This window comes from Gallus gallus, chromosome 11, assembly GCF_016699485.2.
Source record: "Gallus gallus isolate bGalGal1 chromosome 11, bGalGal1.mat.broiler.GRCg7b, whole genome shotgun sequence".
NCBI lineage: Eukaryota > Metazoa > Chordata > Aves > Galliformes > Phasianidae > Gallus > Gallus gallus.
The window spans coordinates 335,784-356,312 of record NC_052542.1 but is presented as its reverse complement, the minus strand read 5'-3'; the positions used below and the strand labels follow the sequence as shown (position 1 = coordinate 356,312).

At 59.4% G+C, this 20,529-nt stretch overlaps 1 protein-coding gene across 7 annotated transcripts; it reads left to right on the top strand.

The window, feature by feature from the left end:
• Positions 1-3,147: 3,147 nt before the first annotated feature.
• Positions 3,148-18,895, top strand: NDRG4 (NDRG family member 4). Of its 7 annotated transcripts, XM_001231664.7 has the most exons (17): positions 3,148-3,268; positions 6,314-6,405; positions 6,512-6,556; positions 12,612-12,717; positions 13,104-13,224; positions 13,409-13,471; positions 13,645-13,705; positions 13,989-14,075; positions 14,208-14,264; positions 14,529-14,632; positions 14,861-14,917; positions 14,999-15,050; positions 15,215-15,262; positions 15,483-15,518; positions 15,679-15,730; positions 16,086-16,124; positions 16,716-18,895. In XM_001231664.7, exons 1-17 carry the CDS (start codon positions 3,232-3,234, stop codon positions 16,868-16,870), a joined length of 1,212 nt encoding a protein of 403 aa, XP_001231665.6. In that variant the 5' UTR covers positions 3,148-3,231; the 3' UTR covers positions 16,871-18,895. The 7 variants fall into 7 exon arrangements, with proteins under 7 accessions (XP_001231665.6, XP_004944070.4, XP_040501902.1 ...); XM_004944013.5 differs by lacking the exon at positions 16,086-16,124; XM_040645968.2 differs by lacking the exons at positions 16,086-16,124; positions 16,716-18,895 and adding an exon at positions 16,381-16,670.
• The last annotated feature ends 1,634 nt before the right edge of the window (positions 18,896-20,529 follow it).

Sequence of the window (20,529 nt, the reverse complement as noted above, 5' to 3'; positions counted from 1 at the left end):
TTGCTTTCTGCACAGCTCTGCTCTGCTCTGCTGACAGGTATTATTTAAAGCCTGGCTTGGCTGTGAGTGGGAGCTGCTTCCTCCCTGCCTGGGAGGTGGCACCTGCCCCTGTGCACACCAAACCCAGGCAAGACAGGCAAGTGCTGTGGTTTCCATGCATCCTGAACAAGGTTCTGGTGTTTCTAGAGGCATTCCAAGGCCTTGAGATGAAGACTGTTGGACACAGCTCTTGCTGTGGACACAGAGGTAAGACCTGGCCCTACTGAGTCCCTGCAGATGCAGCCTCGGAACTGAGCTGACAGTGAAGTCCTCAGGGCTGCCATGCTCCTGGCTTTGCCCTGAGTTCCATCACTGCTGGGTGCAGCCGGCCTGTGGGAATTCTGCCTGGCAGCTCGCTGGGCAGGTTGTTGGTCTGGTTTTTGATCAAAATCCTCCTGTTTTGCCACAGTGGAGGGGCTGCGAGTGAATGAGAGGAGAAACTTGAATGGAGCGCAGCCCTATTAGAGAGACATGTGAGAACAATTCATTGGGGCCCTTGGGCTGAAGCAGAGCTTGCAGCCAGGATGGAAAATTACTGCGAGCCCTATGCTGCAAGGGCAGGAGGCGGCCACAGCTGGAGGCCTGCCAGCACTGCCACGAGAATGGTGCTGCCGTCAGAGAGCGTGGCCGAGTGTGACCATGGGCCAAGTGCGTGCCCACAGCTTTCTAAGGGTTCCAGAGATTTGGGTGCCCTTTGCATTGCCCATTTCCAAGAGTGTTTTAGGAAACAGGCCCTTCTCACGCATCTTGCCCATCGCTGATTCTCCTCGTTTCTCCCCTTTCTGGACGCTTTGATCAAAATAGCCCGTCACAGATCCAGGGCGGAGCAAGGCAGGACCAGCAGCCACGCACTCCAAACAACATTGTGATTTAAGTGCGACAATAAAAAACATCACACTCATGTGCAACTGGGGCTAAATTTAGTTATGATCCTCAGCACATCATCATCAGACTGCATGTGCCTGGGGGCAGCACCTAATTCCTGCTCGATAAAGCTGCATTGAGCGCACCCATCCCCTGCCTGGACTGTGTGCAGCCATCACGTCTGCCCCACATCAGTCTGGGCTGTGCCACCCCAGCCCCCTGCTCCCCGTCCACCTGTCCCATGCTCTGCCATGTGGCACAACCATTTGGTTTGAGGATGGGATGCTTCTCAAACAGCTGCAGCCCAGCTTCAACATCGTCACCCGCAGCAACATATCTGGGCAAAGGACGCCCCAGCTCTTTGGTGCCACCAGGAAAAGAGCAAACAGCAGAAAACAGCACAAGTCGGCACACTGCATCCCTGACCCTCCAAGAGTCCTTGTCCACAGCTGTGACCTCCCTGATGCCATCTCCACAGCCAGACCTTGGTTTGACTGCCTTGCTATCACGTGGCTGAGATGAAAGTGCATGGAAAGCCATGTGGAAAATGCCACACTGACCTGCAGAGAGAAATGTGGAAAAATCCATGCTGTAAAACTCCCTTTAAACATGCAATTGAGGGTACAGACCGCACCACGTGCATGCAGATTCCAAACCCCCTGCACAGGGTTATGCTGCTGCCTCCAGCTCAGTGCATGGAAAGCCTATGGTCTCTCCATACCCGATTAACTGTGCAATTATTCCAGCCATATGGCCACGCTCCTTTGGCAACATAGCATCTAAAAGCTCTTATTTGGTCAAGTTGAACTTTGTACAGAGAAGATAAATTCCTGGTGTGAAAATCATTTATTCCTGTAGGAATCCCTGGCGGTTAGAAGAGGTTTACATTTGCACAGTATCAAGAGGATCTGACACCTTCCTATCCCTGCCCCGTTCCAAGGAGTACCATTTGCTGTGGTGTAAGAGGCAGCCCTGAAGGCAGAGAAGAGCCCAGGGGATGATGAGCCAGCTCCTGGCTGAACACCTCCCATGCTCCCCAGTATCCCATTGAGGTGAGAAGGTGAACACAGCCTGGCATGCAGAGCTATTGGTGACTCAACAGGAGAGGCTGAAGTCAGCTGGAAGCTGGTTGCCATCCAACAAGCCTGGGACAAGCTGTCAGAACAGATGTACCGGGGATGGAACAGACATTCCCCCCAGTGTGGGACGAGCTGCACTTTTGACTGGGCTGTACAGGAGGAGTGCTGGTAGTTCACCCACTGCAGTCCCGGAGTTTAGGGTTGGGAGAAAACTTTGGTCATTGTATGAGAGTGTGCTAACAGGGCTCTGCATCTACCCTCTCGAGCTGATGGGTTTGGGAACCCCAAAAAGTTCCCAGTCCAGGGACAGCTGAGGCCTGAATCCTGCTGGTCCCCAGGACCTCCAGGGTAGGGATTGTCTCCCAGATCCCAACACCAAAATCCCATCCCTTGTACAGTGTCTCGTGTGGTTTAGGAGACCCTAAGCCTCAGTTAAGCTGAAGGAGTCCATCAGGGAGGAGTGAAGGAGGGAGTCCTGGCCCCAAGGCGCAGCCTGCAGGATGCTCAGCTCTTCCCACCTGAGCCTCTCCAGCTGCAGGAAAATGAATTAAAAGAGTACCAAAGAAATACATGGGAAGGAGCAGCGGCAGGACTGTCCAGAGCAAACACAGCATTGCTACCTTGATGCTTTAGGAGCCCCTGGGCTCCTCCACAGACCTGAGCACCGTCGTGAGGGTGATGGGTGATCACCCCACAGCACCTTGTATGTGTATGGGGACCATCTCCATCCCAGCCATGGTGTCATCTCCTGGGTGACCTCTCGGACCCCACATCTGTAGCCGTCCCCACTCTCTGCCCTCTGACTCCTTGGCCATGCTGTGGGGACACCCGTTGCCCAGGTCCCCGTTATTGCAGGACCTCCCGGGCCTGTCGACCATCGTGGGGACCCCCACCCTGCTCAGCCGTCATGGCCACTTTCCTGGGGACCCCTCGGACACAGCCCTGCATCCGGAGCTCTCCCGTATCTTCCATCGCTTCACCCTGCTCCCTTTCTTGCACAGCCCCTCCGTATCCCTCGCAGCTCCACAGTTGCCCTTTCGTTCCCCCCTCCCTCGTTCCCATTATCCGTCCGTCCCCGGCCCCGCTCCCGGCCCCATCCCCGGCCCCGTCCCTCCTCTCCGTCCCCGCCGAGGGGAGGATCCGCTCCCCGGGGCCGTGCCGCCTCGCCCCTGCGCCGCCCTGCGCTCTGCTCTCCGCTCCGCTCCGCTCCGGTTCCGCTCGCTCCCCGCGCCGGGGCCGCCGGCCCGGCATGAAGGTTCTCCGGCACAAGATCGAGCTGCTCACAGGTACCCGAGCCCCGGGGGCACGGCGGGGCCGCGGGTCGCGCTGCCGCATCCCTCGGGCTGGGGCTGAGCTTCGCGGTGGCTCCGTTCCCCGCTGCCGCAGCCCCCGGCCGTGCCCTCGGGCTCGGGGCGCTCGTGGCCCCGGGTGGGCTGGGGAAGTAGGGGGGCTGCGGGGATCCTTCTGCGGGGCTGCCGGAGCATCCCTACGGCTACCCTCGGGGCCAGCAGCCCTGCTGCCAGCTTCCCCGGTGAGCCTCGACCCGGCTTTGGGGGGTTTGTCCCGCGCCGGCGGGGTGGGAGGGGGCCCACGCTGTGCTCTGTGAGGTTTTCCAGCAGCCCCGTTCCTTTGGTTTCTCCCCCCAGCCCCGTCTGCCGCACGCTGCTCCATTCGCCCTGAGGAGCCGTGCCAGCACCCTGGGGTGCCACGGCCATGCTGGGCAGCACGCGGGGGGCAGCGGGGAGGTCCCTGTGGATCCCCTGCCTTCTGGTCACCGCGGTTAAACTCTTCCTGCGGCTTCATCGGGATGAGAAGTATAACAGTAAGCAGTAATGCATTTCCTTGCCGTATGCTGGTTCTCCTTCAATGAGCGAACGCTGGGCTGCAGGTTCCCAGGGAAGGCAAAGCCAGCGGGGCTGCCTCCATCTGCATCTCCTCACGCGGTGCCAGGGCCCCGCAGGGCAGAGCCGCAGCGGCCGTCTGCATCTCCCTTCCCCGGCTCACCCCTGGAAGGTGCAGGGGAAAGGCTGTTTGCAAGGGTTCGTGCTGGCATGCCGTGAGAGCCCAGGGTGGGTGGTTCCCGGGCACGTGTCTGATCCATTGAAAAGAGGGAAATGGAAAGGGGTCGCTTAAATTGCTCCCGGCAGTGTGTCCTACGCAGCAGTGCCTTCAGGGGAGCAGCAGTGCACTGTGCTCCTGCACCTCAGCTGCTGCTTGGCTGTGCAGGTGGATGGTGCCGTGCTCTGTTTGGGACTGGTTTGGGATTAGGGAGATAGAGGAGATGTGTCCCAGCTCTGCCCAGGATGTGTTGGCACCATGTAGGGAAGGCAGAGTGGGAACACCTGGGAATGGATGCTGCTGGGGAGTATTGGGATGAGCTGGAGGGAAAAGTGCTCACTGCCAGCCCTGTTGGCATCTCCCCGGCCATCGCATCCTGGGCAGCTTGGAGATGGGCAGGACTTGGAGGGTCCCCAGGCTGCCACTGGCTGGGACCACAGCCTTGGGCAGCCCACTGGCACCAGTGGGGAACCCCCAGGAAGCCACGGTGTGGCTGTGATCCTACTGCGGGGCTCCCTGTCACAGAGATCCCCAAGGCTGACCCTTAGCTCCTCTCCTGCTCCCGAGCCCAGAACTGCTCCCGATGGCTTTCGTTCTGCACTGAGGATGCTGGTTGGCGTGGGGCTCTGCCATGTCCCCCGTGGGCCGGCGTTCCCCCCACCACGCACCAAGGTCACGGGGCTGTTCCTCATCGTTCAGCCTCCCTCCCTCCGATTATCAGCCAGAGGCTTTAATTAACAAAGGCACCGACCGTGCGCTAAGTGCTGTCCCCAGCCGCCCTAGGACCGCGGCCACGCAGCAGTCGGTGCGGTCAGCGCACGACTCTCCTGCTCTCTTCCAGACCTGGCTCCCGGTGAGGCCAATTTCCCCCCACTTTTTAACCTTCCTTTCCTTGAGACGGGGCACAGGGCTGGAGCCAGTGTGGGACTGGGGCTGCCAGAGCTCTGGGAGGCTCTGCGCTGGTGCTTCTGCTTCGAAAGCTCTCTGGTTTGTTGGACTGCTCCCAGAGAGCAGAGTGAAGTGTGGTTTCTGCGGAGAGCAGCCAGGTGGCAGAGCCCGCTTAGTTTTTCAGCTGAAAAACTCGGTTGGATTAGCAGAACACGGCTCTGGAGGGAAGCTTACCATCAATTCTGTGTTCTGGGTGGCTGGGGCAGGGGTGAACATGCCCTGCAATGTTCCCGTAGTTCTGCATTTCTGCACCTTCAGCTTGGGCTGCCTCAGTTGTGGTGCTGAGCAAAGCGTGCGGCAGGCCTGGCTGAGGCTGCTGATGGAGCGGGGTCTGCTTCTGCTCGGTGCTGGCACAGCCCCCGCCCTCACTGGGCTCCATGGAGGGATTGCGTGGGAAATAGCAGGAATATGTCTGGAGGCTTGGTGCTGGGGAGTGGGTGGCAATGGGCAGTGGGACCTGCTGGGGACCCTCCCTATGCGTACACAGGGCAGCCTGCACTGTCTCTGTCCCCATTCCCCTTTCTCTGTCACTGTCTGAGTGCGGCCAGCTACTGTGCAGCCCCTCACTCCCCTTTGCTTTCTGAGCTGGGCTGATATCTGGGGGTATGTTGGCAATGCTGGCACTGGGGTGTACGAAGCCTTGGTGCCCTGCTCAGCAGCGCACAGCCCCACACCTGCAGTGAGGACCATCCCTGCAAGCCCTGGAGCTGAGCTGCCAGCCGGCCAGCACTTGCTCTGCAGGTGAGGGGAGGGCTGTGTGGGTAAAGGCTCTGGGTTTGACTTCCTCCCATCACTGCCATATCACCTTTGGGTGGTCTCTCTGCCCCCTGACAGAGCCATTCCTGCTGCTCAGAGCATCCCTCCGCGTGGCTGAGGAATGTTACACCTTGGTCTGGCTCTGCAGGAAGGTCTCCCTTGCTCCCACCCTTTCTGCCCACAGCCTACATGCAGCTGAAATATTGACCCGTCTCTCTGGCCAATGCTAAAAGCTGCCATGGAAATTGGACCATTGTCGCCCCAGGCTGCGTATTTGCAGGGTGACCAGCACTGACAGACACACGGCTCTCCCAGTCTGCCTGAGCCCTTAACTGGGAGAGCTGGAGCTGGGTAGGAGCTGAGCTCCTCCAGGTGCTGCCAGCCCTCGCTTCCATTCCTGGCTTCAAAGCAGGGTTTGCTGCAGCCCCTGGCCAAGCCAGCACACCGGACCCCGTTGGCCAAGTGGATGGGAGCTGATTTGGCTTTCTGGGCAGAAAGGCTCAGGGAGAGCTGAGGGACACCAGAAGCAGGACCCAGCAGGGTGCTGATGTCTCCCTCCCCTCGGACAGGGCTGCTGCTGCAGGAGATGACCATGGCGGGGCTGCACGAGCTGCGCTTCACTGAGGAGAAGCCACTGCTGCGTGGCCAGGATGCTGAGCTGGTGAGTTGGGGGGCAGCTCTGGCTCCAACCCTGCATGTTGGCTGCCAGGACATGGATGCTGGTGTGCTTCAGCCCTCAGTATCTAATGGCTCTTCTTCTCCCACAGGAGAACTCGGACGTGTTCCTCTCTACTGCAGATACAGACTGGAAGGTAGGATTGGCTGTGGGGGAAGAGGAGTTGTTTCTTGCCCCAGAGCTTGGGGCAGGCAGTGGCTGCTTGGTGCCTGTGCTGCAGGAAGGGGGCCATGGCTGTGGGTCTGCCCGCAGAGCCCCTGGGGATGCTGGCCTGGTGCCTACTGTAGCACTTGGTACTGGCGGTCGGATGTGGCTGGTGGGCACTTGGCAATGAACCGGGGACAAAACCTTTTTAGGACTGGTGTTTTCTTCTAAAAAGCAAGCTGCTTTTCCAGCCCCTCTGCCATTGCCATGGCAATGGTTCCCTGGGTAATGCCAGCTCCCCGGTTACATAAGGGTGGGTGACAGTGTCTTTCTCTTTTTGGGAGGCAGGGCACTGCCCCTGTCCTGCCCAGCTCTCCTGAAGCAGCCTGGCCCTGGGGCTGCCAGGCAGCAGGAGGCTGTGGTCATGAGTCCCTGCAGGCTCTGCTTGCGCCTGGTCCCAGCCTGTGTTTCAGTCCCCACTTCTGTCTTGGGCTCAGCCTGTGCCATGCTCCTCTGATGGCGACTGGGGTGTCAGTGCATAGGGATTGGGATGTGGGCTGCTGGTCCCTGGCTTGTTGCCTGTCCCTCTGACAGCGGCAGGGAGGCTGGAGCACAGTGTGTCCTCTCCCAAGTCTCTGTGAGGGTACTTCACAGCATACATTGGTGATCTGAGGCTTGGCAGTGCTGGCTGTGCCTTGTCAGCTCCTATGCTGAACCCCCGGTGCCTGTGAGGAGCAACTAAAGCTGATTTCAGTCACCCTGCCGGAGGGTCAGGAGAGCCTCAGTCCCTGTTTCGGCAGATGCAGTGCCCAGGCTTTTAGGACTGGCCCTTTCAGCCTCCATCGCCCATGTGTGTGGTGTGGCACGGCAGAGTTTTGTCAGGATGCAGGGAGGTGTGGTTTGCAGAGCCAATGGGAACAGTCTGTTATCACCAAGGCGAGAGTGAGGAGGGAGAAGAAGATGGTGTTGCTGATGCTGTGCTTCTGGAGTCCCATATGGGTGTCCACAGCCCCTGAAATCCCTCTGAATAGGTGTCCCTGGGCCAGTGCTCTCCATACGGGCCTCACCACAGCGCCAGCGTGCTTCTTGCAGTGCTGTCTGGGTGCAAGCCTGCTGTGCTTGCTGCTCATGGCTGCAGCTGCACCAGTCTGAGGGAACCCCACTTACCACAGCTCTTGGAGCCTGACCTAGCAGCCAGCTGTTCACCCCACGTAGTATGTACTTGTCTGGCACAGAGCTAAACACCGTGTCCAGAAGGGTGCTGTGAGAGACAGTTTCAAAAGCTTTGTAAAAATCCAGAACGTGTCCTGTCTTTCCTTTGTCAGCGAGGTGGGTAACCTTGTCATAAAAGGAAATTAAATTCGTTAAGCAGGTCTTTACACTTGAGACCCCCTGACCAATGTGACCGATGACTGCTGTGTCTTTCCAGTGTTTTTCAGTAACTCCTAGAATTACCTTCTCCATAATTTTACCAGATACTGTGAAGTGATACTGCCAGGCCTGGAAATAATGATTTCTCTTACCATTCCTGAAAACAAGGACAACATTTTCCGGCTTCCAGTTGCCCGAGACCTCTCCATATTCCTAAGACTATTGGAGAATAATTGAGGGAGGAGTCTCACCATGCCATCATCCAGTGCTTTCAGTATCTTGGGATGATTCCCATTGGGCCCATGGACTTCCATGCCTTCAGCTGGCACAATGGCACGTAGACCTGTGGACAGCTTTGTTCCTGTGCCAAATGTCAGTTGGGACCCGGGCTTCCCCCTCCCACGTGGTCATTCATCAGCAGAGGTGTCTCCAGGGGTTTGGGGTGGAGTTCCCCACAGGACAAAACAGTGCAGAGCAAAGTTTCCGAGCTAGCCTGGCTTGTTCAAGGCAAGATGAGGGCTTTCCCATTGCCTGTCTGTCTGCCCTTTCTCCCACCCATTCCTCCCCTACCTGGTGCTGAAGCTGAGGACACGTGGGGAAGCTGCGTGCACACTGGTGATGGCAGGAGGTGCTCAAGGCCCTGGCCTGGGAACTTGCTCGGAGATACTATCCCACTGCTGTGATGTGTGCTGGGGCATGGAGGAAGACGTGGCAAGGGATGCTAGTGGGCACCAGATGCCTCTCTGAGGCGGGGCAACAAGGCCATGCTGGGCCAGAGAGGCAGGAGTGTCCTCGCTGGATGCTGCCTTGGTCCAGCGATGGAATGTGGCTATCCAGCCTGTCCAGGCAGGCACTGCGGGCTGCAGGACTGCTTCCATCTGTGATTGTCAGCCAGTAGGGTTGGGCTGAAGGTGCAGGGAATGACATAGGGCCATGATGGTGAGAAACTGTTACTGGATGGGACCAGTGAGGCAGGTGGAGAGACAAGCATGCTCTTGCTGTGTGGCCCAGGGATGTGGTCTGACCCACTGGGGATGCTGGGCTGTTCCTCCTGGCTTATTCACCTGCCACTGGTGATGTCCAGGTCTGGGCTGAATTAGGGTTGTGCTGGCATCCTGCATCAGGCAGGGGTGGGGGGATCTGTGTCCATGCCAGCGTGTCGTGTAACCTCTCTGTGGCCACACAACCACACCGTATTCCTTGTTTCATATGTGCACATTCCCACCCTGGGCACAGACCTTCTTATGCTCCTGGGTGAGGGCATATTGGGGCAACATTCATGTGTGTCCACACATGTGCACAAGGCTCCGTGTGCATATATGTGCACGGCCATGTGCATACACAGATCACCTGCCGTGTGTGTTTGTGGGTGCATGAGTGCTTCACTGTGCATGTGCGTTGCTGCAGGCTCCGGCCTGGATGGCTGCAGGCTCGAGCATGACTCTGCGTGTTTGCGCTGAGCCATGTGTGCTCACGTCTGGGCGCAGGTGAGGGGTGCTGAGCTCTGCCTTCAGGATGCTCTGTGTCACAGAGGGTGTCAGCGTAGCTCCATCTGGGTGCCTGTGCCTGTTTGGTCTGCTAGAGGAGGGAAGATGGAGCGGGTACTGCACGGCGCCAGGCGTTTTTCTTCATAAACAAGGGTATTTGGGGCCAATTGGAGCATGAATAATTCGCGTGGCAGCCAATGGCTGAGTGCCGGCTGCATCGCAGCGCTCGCCTGCAATGGAGGCCAAACCTGCTGGGGCTGCACGTCGGCTGAGGGGGAAGGGAGAGGGAGGGCTTAGCGCAGGGCTGGGGCTCCGTTATAAATCGAGGCGAGGGGCTGAGCCAGCGCAGAGCTCTGCTTCACCCCAGCCCGCTGCAGCGCCGTGCCCTGCGCAGGGACCCCGCGCCCGGCCCTCCCTGACCGCACACCCTCGCCTGCACGGTCCTCACCATGCCCGAGTGCTGGGATGGGGTAGGTACCGCCGTCGCCGTGCTGCCCTCCTTTCCCCCTGGGTTTTGCCCCACTTCCTGCCCCGCCGGCTCAGGATGGACCGTTGCACCAAGCGGGGCTTGCTGTGCGCTGGGCAGGTGATGGGGTGGGCGCAGCTCCCTCCGGGGAGCCCTTCCTTCACGTGGCCACACCACCACCGCATCCCTGATGCGGCGCGGGTTTCGGGGCCGCATTGTCCTTGAGCACGTCCTCCTCGGGCCTGGCGGAGCTGCCGCGCCGGGACAAGCTGAGCTGTGGCTGCAGCTGTGCTGGGATGACTGCGGGCAGGGGTGGCCCCGCTGCACCCCACGCAGGGCCTGGGGGGCGCAGGGGGGATGGAGGACCAGGGGCTGGCCATTTGGGAGCGACCCCTCGGATGTTTTGCAGCCTCCGCAGTGATGGCAGCAGGCTGGTGTGGAGGGTGGGCAGGTGGGAGTGCTGCGACGGGCAAGTGGGAACCCCGCAGATGCTAAGCCCTGCACAGAACTGGGCTCTGGCAGGCACGTATGGGTGCTGCAGCCCCCACACCACCTCGCTGCAGCCATGGGTTGTCAGTGACCCCTTCTTGTTAGCTTCATCCTCTCCATCACGAGCCTCTCCCCTGAGCGAGCACGGACGCATCTGCGGCAGAGGGCAGGGCTGTGGCACCCAGCACTGCCGCAGCAGGCAGGGATGTGCCTGGCCTGCTGGGCGGGGGTCGCAGCACTAGGGAAGGAGACACCAGCTCAGGCTTGTGATTTGGAGCCGGGAGCACAGAGGAGGCTGTCAGAGCTGTGAGGGGAGCTGTGCTGGAGGGAGGGAGAGAGCCCCGTGCCCAGGACTGAGCCGTGTGGACACCTCCTGCTCGGTGACCTTGGGCCGAGCCTTTCTGCTGCCTCAGTTTCCCCATCTGTGATGGTGTCCCTGCTCAGCACCTGCAGAGGTGGGTGAAGGAAGGGATGGATGCCGTGTGCTGTGGGAGTGGAGTGATGGCTGTGGCTGAGAGCTGGGTCAGGGTGTCCTTGGGGAGCTCAGCATCAGCTCTGAGGAGCCCTTGAGCCGTCCTCCGGTGCTGTGAGCCCCTGGGGGCAGCAGCTCGCGGCGTGGAGAGGCACCATGGCAAGGAGCATCCGTCCTCAGGCTGCTCCTCCTGCCCAAGGCCTGCGTCCTTCACAGTCCTTGGTGGCGCGTGGCCTGCAGGAGCCCACGTGGCTGTGGAGGGGCCGTTCCCCCTGCATCGTCCCATCTGTGGGGCTTGTCTGCAGCTGTCAGGGCTTGGGCATGAGGATGAAGCTACACCGGTGTGACCTTGTGGGCCTGGGACAGCGGGCCTGGAACCCCCTATCTGAGAGAAGCTCTGATGGCAGTGAGTGAGGGCTGGAGGGCATCTGTGCCCTGAAACGGTGCCCTGGCAATGAGGTTCTTCCTGCTCCCTCCTCCTTAGCAAGGCTGAAGTGAGGTCAGAGGGTGGTCACGAAGGAGCTGCTCTTCACTCCCCCTCTCTCCCTGACAATCACTGCCTTCCCAAGCCAGAGGAATTGAGGCACAAGGCATTCCCGGTCTCTGTGTGGGGCATGACTATTTTAGACCATGGGGTTTTGTGGTTATTTTAGCTCTCATTTTGAGCTCAGGATATGGCATTTCCCGGGGCAATGTTTGGGATCTGACCGCTGCCTATTTGCCCCAGGCATAGTGATTCCAGGCCAAGTGGGTCACGCTGTTCTCTCACCTTGTTGCCAAAACTGTCGTGGTCTCCTGCCCTCGAGACCTCCTGTCTTATCCTGTTTTCCAGCTGCCCCCTCCCACAGTCATTGCCATCCAAAGCCCTCTTCGATCATCCCAAGTTCTCTCGTCTCATTTTAAACCACCCTCTCCCATCCCATCTCATTCCATCTGAAACCTCTATCCCTTCATCCCATCCTGTGGTCCCATACCATGATACACCTATTCCATCCTAGATCCCATCCCATCCCATCCACCTCTCCAATCCTAAATCTTCCCACCCCACCCCAAACCCTCCGCCCCTTCCTGTGATTTTCCTATCCTGTCTCAGCTCTCCTGTGCCATCCCAGATGCTCTGTATTTATCATACTCTCTTTCTGGGGCATGGCTGCACCTTTCCTGCACTGGCTCCTGGGCAGCCTCCTGTGCCTCTGAGAAGAGGTTGGGCTGCGTTTGGACATTCTTTGCTGACTGCTGCTGCCAAGCCTGGGGATCCTGAGCCTTTCATGTGGGTGAAATCTGCTCGTGTCAATGGTGAAGGAAAATGCAGAGCTGGCATGTGGATCCCATGAGGAGTCACAGAGAGTCTGCAGAGGAACCATCCACAGGCTGCTATTAAATATGCAGTAGCTGCATCCAGCTTGGGAAAACTCCGCCCTGTGGGGAGCTGATGGAGGCTGGGAGTGTTTATATGCAATGCCCTGCCCTCTGCTGCTGGCCTAGACACAGGGCTGCCCGGAGCTCGGGTCTCATCCCTGCCCAGGGCTGTGGGGCCGCATGCCCTGAATCCCAGGAGACATCTCCATGGTGCTGTCTGGAGGTGTTGCTTACCCACAGATGGTTCCCATGGGGAAGGCATTTCTGGGATGCTGGCCACACTGAAGCCTGTGGCCACACACACACACACACACACGCGTGCGCGCGACTCTTGGGAGGATTGCTGGGGCAGGAGGGCTGTGTGGGGCAGGACTGATGTCACCCTTCTTTCCTCTTCCCCCAGGAACACGACATTGAGACGCCCTATGGGCTGCTGCACGTGGTCATCCGAGGCTCACCCAAGGGGAACCGCCCTGCCATCCTGACGTACCACGATGTGGGCCTCAACCGTGAGTGCCTGGGGTGAAGGAGCTACACTGCCCATTTTAGCCGGCATACTCTTTTCTGAAGCCAGCGTGGGGTGGATGGGAATGATCTCAGCCATGCTGCATGAGAGTGATGTGGCTGTTTAGAGGCACCGCAGCCTTGTCCTGCAGTCCTGGGTGTCTATCCCCATTCATTTCATTCCTTCTGGGGACACGCAGCCCTTGCTAAAGGTGGCCATGATCTCTGCTGTGGGGGACAGAAACCCAGAGGGAGAGGGCGAGGGGCTTTGGTGGCACATCAGCTCCTGGCCTAGGCAGTAGGACAGTGGATGACCTGTCTCCATGCTCCCCTCACCCACCAGGGCCCTGTGCTGGGTGTTTGGTGTCTGATCACTGCCTCCCTTTGACAGACAAGCTTTGTTTCAACACCTTCTTCAACTATGAAGACATGCAGGAGATCACAAAACACTTTGTAGTGTGTCACGTGGATGCACCAGGCCAGCAGGCAGGAGCCTCGCAGTTCCCACAGGGGTAGGTGCCTGTGCTGGGGACTTGCCATGCCCACTGGTTGTCCTTGCCAGGGCAACCACCTGCTTGCAGGTTTCTCTGAGCTGTGTCAGAGCCCAGGGTGGGCAATACGGTGCTTGGTGGGTGAGCAGGGCTGTGAGCTCCGTACAGGCCCCACAGCCACCTCCCTGTGCCCCCCCTGCTGCAGGTACCAGTACCCATCCATGGACCAGCTGGCTGCCATGTTACCCAGCGTGGTGCAGCACTTTGGGTGAGTCAACCTCTCCTCAGCTGGTGCAGGGAGCAGAGGGGCAGGAGGGCTTGGGGCTGGGGCAGTTGTCCTGGTTAGCCAGTACCCTCCAGGTCATTCTGTGCCCCATCCTCGTTGAAGGGATGCCCTGGGGTTTCCCACCATTTCCTCATATGTACCTCTCTGCTTTCCAGGTTCAAGTATGTGATTGGGATCGGTGTTGGGGCAGGAGCCTACGTGCTGGCCAAGTTTGCGGTGAGCATGGAGTGGCCCTGAGTTGCCTGTGCCTCCTGCCAGCCCAGCATGTGGGAAGGAGCCTGAGCTGGCAGCCCAGGCACAGTGTGCTGCTGTGAAGACTCCTGGAGGGCAGGGGAGGTTGGGATGGCAGTGCTGTGCCAAGACAGGGCCATGTTGGCCCCCAGGGCTCCAGGACTCCTTGGGATGCCCCTGGCCTGGCTGTAGTGCCTGCACAGTGGGCAGTGTTGCTGGTGGCACATTGCCTCTTCGTGCTGAACATCTCTCCTCTTGCTTGGTGCAGCTCATCTTCCCCGACCTGGTTGAAGGGCTGGTCCTCATGAACATCGACCCCAATGGCAAAGGCTGGATTGACTGGGCAGCTGCCAAGGTGGGCAGGACCCCAAACCCCTCCACGCTCTCGTGGCATCCTGGGGCTTGGGCCCCCATCCCATTACATCTTGTGGTGCCAGGGCAGGAGCCAGCCTCAGCAGAATGGTAACTCCCTGTGCTCTCTCCACAGCTCTCGGGCCTCACCAGCACACTGCCAGACACGGTCCTGTCCCACCTGTTCAGCCAGGTAAGGGCTGCCTGCCCTGCATTCTGCCTGTGTCTGTCCCCACAGCATCCCAGCCTGGCTGTGCCCTACCCCCAAGTGCTGGGTGCTGTGGTGCTGGGGATGGGCTTGGCAAAGCCCTGCCTGCATCCCTCCTGCCTGATGTGGGGCTCAGCCCTACCCAGTGCTGGGTGAGATACATGCCTGCATTCTTCTGCTTTGCTGTCAGTGGGCAAGGCATGGGCACCTGGCGGCCCTCGCCCTGATTTCTGTCTTTTGCGAGTGCAGGAGGAGCTGGTGAACAACACGGAGCTGGTGCAGAGTTACAGGCAGCAGATTGGAAGCGTGGTGAACCAGTTCAACCTCCAGCTCTTCCTCAACATGTACAACAGGTAAGCAGCACCCAGCAACACTGCCATCTTCACCTGGTGGTGGGTGCCCCCGACGTGCCGTGGGAACCTCCGCCCCCCTGAGTGCTGCTCTAGTGCAGGCCAGCAGGGAGCAATGTGTTGGGGGATTACAGTGTGCTGGGACGCCAGGGCTCCATAGAGCTGTTCTCTGGGCATACCCCAGATCTGTGCCTGCCTACATGCTCACACTGGCTCTCTCTCCTCCTCCAGCCGCAGGGATCTAGACATCAACCGACCCGGCACTGTGCCCAACGCCAAGACGCTGCGGTAAGAGCTGCACAGGCACTGCCCAGGGCAGGGAGCCCACCCCGAGCTCTGACTGTGCCCCTTTCCTCCTCTCATTTCCAGTTGCCCTGTGATGTTGGTGGTGGGAGACAACGCTCCTGCTGAAGAGGGTGTGGTGAGTGATTGTAGGCATCCATGTTTGTAGGCACGTGGGGCACACATGGCTGCCTGGGGTGGGATGTGCCAGAATGGCGCTGGGACCAAAGGTGGCACCTGTGGGCAGCTTCTGCCAGACGTGGGGCACCCCAGGGTGCTAGTTCTTGTCCCTCTGACCCACAGGTGGAGTGTAATTCCAAGCTGGATCCCACAAACACCACTTTTCTGAAGGTAGGTGGGTGACGGGGGTAGCAGGGTGGCCCCCACTGCTTGTGCACTGTCCTGTTGCCCTGTGCTTCAGCATTACAGGTTGTCCCTGCCTCCCTGTCCCAGGTTCATGTGGGACTGGAGTGAGCAGGGTGGCCTGGCAGTAGAATCCTGCCAGTGGGCACCAGGGGTTGGGGTGGGGGAAAAGGCGTCCCCCAAACTAACCAGGACCTTCTCTGTGCAGATGGCGGATTCTGGCGGGCTGCCCCAGGTCACACAGGTGAGTGCCCTCCATCAGCTGAGTTATACTGGCCCCTGAGACACGGACTGGTGCGGCCCCTGTCCGGAAAGGGATGGGCTGATGTGGGCACAGGAGTCCCATGGGGGTACTGGTGATGGTGTGGGGCTGTGCCTCAGCTCCTTTTGCTCTCTCCCTGCAGCCCGGCAAGCTGACCGAAGCCTTCAAGTACTTCCTGCAAGGCATGGGCTACAGTGAGTGCCAGGGCTGGGCATGGGGCTGCCTGGGTGTGCGTGTGAGTATGTGTGTGTTCCACAGAGGAGCCTGGCACACGTGTGTGCCCATCCTGATGGACGGATGCAAACGTGTCTGTAGTGCTGTATGTGTACAAGGTGCCCATCCGTGTGTTTGGAGTGTGGGGCGTACAGGCTGTGTGTGTGCGTGGGTCTCTGTGTATGCGTGTGTCTGTGTGTGTGCAGGTCCGTGTGCACCCACGCAGATCTGTGCACGCACGGGGGTTAGGAGGAGACCTCTGGCCCCGTGCAGCCCCCGATGTAGCTGATGTTCTCTCTCTGCCCTCCTGCCCTCCTCCTGCTCCCGCCCCGCCAGTCGCCCACCTGAAGGATCGGAGGCTGAGTGGAGGTGCAGGTACCGCTCGGCGCTGCCCGGCCCGTGCCCACCGCTGCATGGTGCCCTCCTGGCGCTGAGCCCTGAGGCTGCTGGGGCGCCTTTGTGAGCAGCCTGGGCATGGGGCTGGCCATTCCCAGACAGTGCCTTCTGTCCTGCTCTGCTTTGCCCAAGGCGTTGGGCTGCCTCCACCCTGAGCCACGGCTGAGGGCTGAGCAATGGCATTCAGACAAGTCTCCCCATGCAGGCAGCATGCCCACCATGTGCTCTTCCACAGGACAGGAGCTGTGTCCTCTGTGCATCCTGGCTGGAAGAAGGGGCCACGTTCACCCCAGGGAGCTGGGAGAGCTCCCGTCCCCACTCACACCCCCCTGGAGCACGGTGGCTGGGGCTTCCCGCTGCCTCACTGCCCAGGGGAATGGCTGGGGCACCGCATCCTCTGCCAGCACGGAGCTGCTCATGCTGTGGCACTGCATGCTGCAAGCTTGTGTCTGGGGCCATCTGCCTTGGGGAGTGGGACCAGCTCCAGGCCAGCAGCTTTGCTTGCATTAGGCAGTGTCAGCCCAGCCCCTCCTGGCCGAGCACCCAGACCCCCTCTCTGTGCCCATGCAGTGCCGTCCGCCAGCATGACCCGCCTGGCCCGCTCCCGCACAGCCTCGCTCACCAGCGCCAGTTCGGTGGAAGGTGCCCGACCACGTGCCTGTACCCATTCGGAGAGCAGTGAGGCCATGGGGCAGATCAACCACACCATGGAGGTATCGTGCTGAGGCCCACGGCTGCCACCACCGTTTCCTCCAGAGCCATTTCCCATCCGTCAGCATCCCGCCAGCACCCACCCGCCCCGCGGACGACCTCTGCCAGTGCTCTCGCTCCCCTGGGGTTGATTCATCTTCTTTGCTGTTGGCCTCCCTCCCTCGCTGGGCACCAGAGGAGCTCCTCCTTGTCACCTCCAGCCTCAGAGTCCCAGCTCAGCCCAGTGGTCACACATGGCTCTGCCTCAGTCCTCACCCTCCCCAGCACTGCCTTGGCCCTGGTGTGGGAGGGAGGATGGTGGGGGAATGTGGCCGGGATGGGTGAGCAGGGGTGGAACGGTGGGATGGAACAGGACAGTGGGACATGGGCAGGACAGGAGGACGTGGGCAGGACAGCAGGATGCAGAGAGGTAGGTTGGTCTCCCAAGGGTGGCCAAGCCAGAAAGAAGCCAGGGCTGGGGTGCTGTGTGTGGTCATTTTGGGGAGATTACAGCACCCACCCTGGGGCTGCAGCTCCCATTCTTCGCCCCAGTGGCCATTCCCCGGGCATTGCGTGGGATCCCTGGCACAGGCAGGACCTGCAGCCTGGGTGCATGCTGGGCATCATGAGCAATTGCATCCTGCCTGTGCCCCTCCCTGCCATGCACCTCGGGGGCTGCCCAGGGCAGGGGCGGAGGTCTCAGCCTGAGCCATCAGGGCAGAAGGGGATCATGAGCATCCCCCCCGCCCACATCCCATGCACAGTGCTGCCTTGGCCCTGTTTTTGTTGCAAAAAGGACAATTGCTGCCAAAAGTGCATGTGGGGGCAGTGACTGCCTCTTGCCTCACTCGGTTCCCGATGTGCTGGCTCTGGTCTGAGGCCACCAGAGCTCACAGGCTGCTGGGTCTGGGGACACCGTGAGGTTCTGCCCCCTCAGCCTTTGGCTGTCACTGCAGCAGAGCCATTAGCAATAAAATGAGACCACCCCACTCCAGGAGGCCCCCTGCACCCCCCGCCCCGCAGGGCACCCCCCCCCTCAGCGTGTCAGTTCTGCGAGGTGACCCCATGGCACGCGGGGAACATTCTACACCTGGCTTTGTCCATGGGAGATGGTTCCCCCATGTCTCACCTTTGCAGCGAGTGGGCCATTAAGGGCTTGGCTCTAAGCAGGCTGCAAGGCCCCATCTGGCTCCGGGTGACATGGACAGCCGTGTCATTGTGTAACCCTGCCATCAGCCACCCAGCCCAGCTCCGCCTGGGCCAACGGAGAGCCCAGCTCTGGTGACGGGTGCTCGGGGCCTCGTGGTGGGCCCTGGGGCAGGGCAGCTGCAGAGCCCCTTTGAGGATCCACCTGCTGCAGCCGTCTGGGCTGGAGCAGGTCCCTTGAAGCAGCCCCCTTGAAGCACTTTCCCCACAGGCCCTCGCCCCCATCAAGGGGCCACAGGGCTCCCAGCGGGTGCTCGAGGGCTCCTGGCCCCAAGGCCGGCACCTCGGTCCGTACCCCATAACACTGACAACGCCAGTGTCCCCTTTCCCCCCATTCATCCCGCCGTGTGCTTCCTTCTCGGTGTGACTCTAAATGCTAAGCAGGCCTTTTTTTTTCTGTAGATACCACTGCGATCACCCATTTTCTCAGCGTGTCCTTCCAGATGATATATATATATAAATACCTATACATATTATACACGGGGTTGTCCGGTCCCTGACCTTTGGGTTTGCTCCCCTTGTTTTCTCGTACAAGTGGTGCCGTGTGGTTCCATTTGAGGTGGTCTGGCCGTGCTTGCCTTCGGTTTCCCACCTGGGTTGTGTTGGTTCGTTCTGTTCCCTCTGTGGTTCGTCCTTTTGATTTTATTGGTTCTCCCCTTTTCCCGGCCACATCAGAATTGAACGCATTTCCCCCTTTCCCTGTCTGAGCGCAACCTGGTTTTGTCACAGCGGCGTCGAGGCCGCAGTTCTCACACAAGACGGCAATATGTAAACCAGATTTAACTAACCTGTCGCTGTAGAGAGGATTTACTGTATTGGAAAACAAAATATTAATAAAGATGATAAGAATCTGCTGTGCTTTTCTCGTGTGCTGAGCTCAACCTGGAGCCAAGATCTGGGCAGGCAGCCTGGGAGCCCTTCTCAGCTGGCTGAGGTGGAGGTGTCTGCTTGTGCCCCTGCTTCCGGCTCTGCCCCAGCCCTCCCTCCTGCCCCTTCTTCCAGCACGAGGCCATGGGTACCCTGGGAACGCTCCTTTCAGTGTCCCACTGCTTCAGGGAGCCCCACAGTTTCATCTGGCCGTGCTGAGGTCCTGCTGCTGTGCTGGGGCTTCCTGGAGAGCAGCCCAAAGCCCTCAGAAACCATCTCCATGCAAGGAAAGATGTAAACGGTTCTGCGTACAGCTTTCGTTTACGTGTCCACGGCATAGCTGTAAACCACCTCAGGACATCATCACCTGGTCACGCTGCCCTCCCAAAACCAGGGTCAGCTGGAGGAGGTGGCTGAGGGCTGCATCCCATATTTGGATATCCAGAGAGATGGTGCTTTTCCAACCTCTCTGGGCAACCTGTTCCAATGTGTGACCACGTGAATGGAAGTTCCTGTATTTCAGCGTGTCCTCTCTTCTTGTCCCTTGCCTTGGCACAGCTGCAGAGAGTCTGGGTTCCTCTTTCTTCCTCCCATTCATTTTCCCTTTGTTTCTCCCATGTGTCCTGGTCGACTCCCAGTTAATCCTTCCCTGCCTGTCTTCTAAATCACTTCCTCATCACTCGGTAGTTACAAAGTGAGTAATGGTAACAGAGTGTGCCTGCTGGCAGCCGTGTCCTGTGTTCAGGTTGGGTATTAGGAACAATTTCTGCTCCCAGAGAGCAGTGAGGCGGTGGCACAGCTGCCCAAGGAGTTGGGGGAGTCACCGTCCCTGCAGGCATCCAAGAGTCGTGCGGATGTGGCACTGAGGGACGTGGGCAGTGGGCATGGTGGGGGTGGGCTGGGGTTGGGGATCTGAGAGGTCTTTTCCAACCTTAACGATTCTGTGTTTCGATGTTTGGTACTTGGCCACACACCAGCCCCTCCTGTATACACATTTGGTGGCCTGGAAGGTTTCTTCACATCTGGCAGCTGAACTGTGTCTCAGGGAATGGCTGCTGCTGCTGGTGGTCTCAGCTGTTGCATCCCAGCTGCAGTTCTGTGGTCCCAAGGCAACTGACCACTTTTTCAGTGTTTCTCCCCCAGCACCTGCAGTGATATCACAGGGGTATCAGTGGGGTGTCTGAGTGGGAAGCTGGACTCCTGCGTGGGAACTGGGGATACTGGGGAGAGAGGGTGGTACTAGGAGACAACGGAGGGGAAATGGGGATCCTGGAATGATCTGGTGGTGTCCTGAGGATACTCGGAGGGCTCTGTGAGTGGAAATATGTGTTCTGGTTGGGGAGAAGGCATGTCGGTAGAGGGCTCTGAGGGTAGTGGGGGGTAACTGGGGGACTCTGGAGTGATTCTGGGGGAACGCCAGGTGTCTGTGGGGATACTAAAGGTGTTTGAAGGGAAAGTAGGACTTTGGGAGGGGGATAATGGGGTACTGGTATGTTCTAGGGGAGAATGCAGAGCCTGGAGGAACCTTGGAGGCAGGAGAGGCTGAGCATACTAGGTGTTTCCAAGGGGGAAATGGGGACTCCAGGGTGGTTCTGGTGATACTGAGACAGTCTGTGGGAGT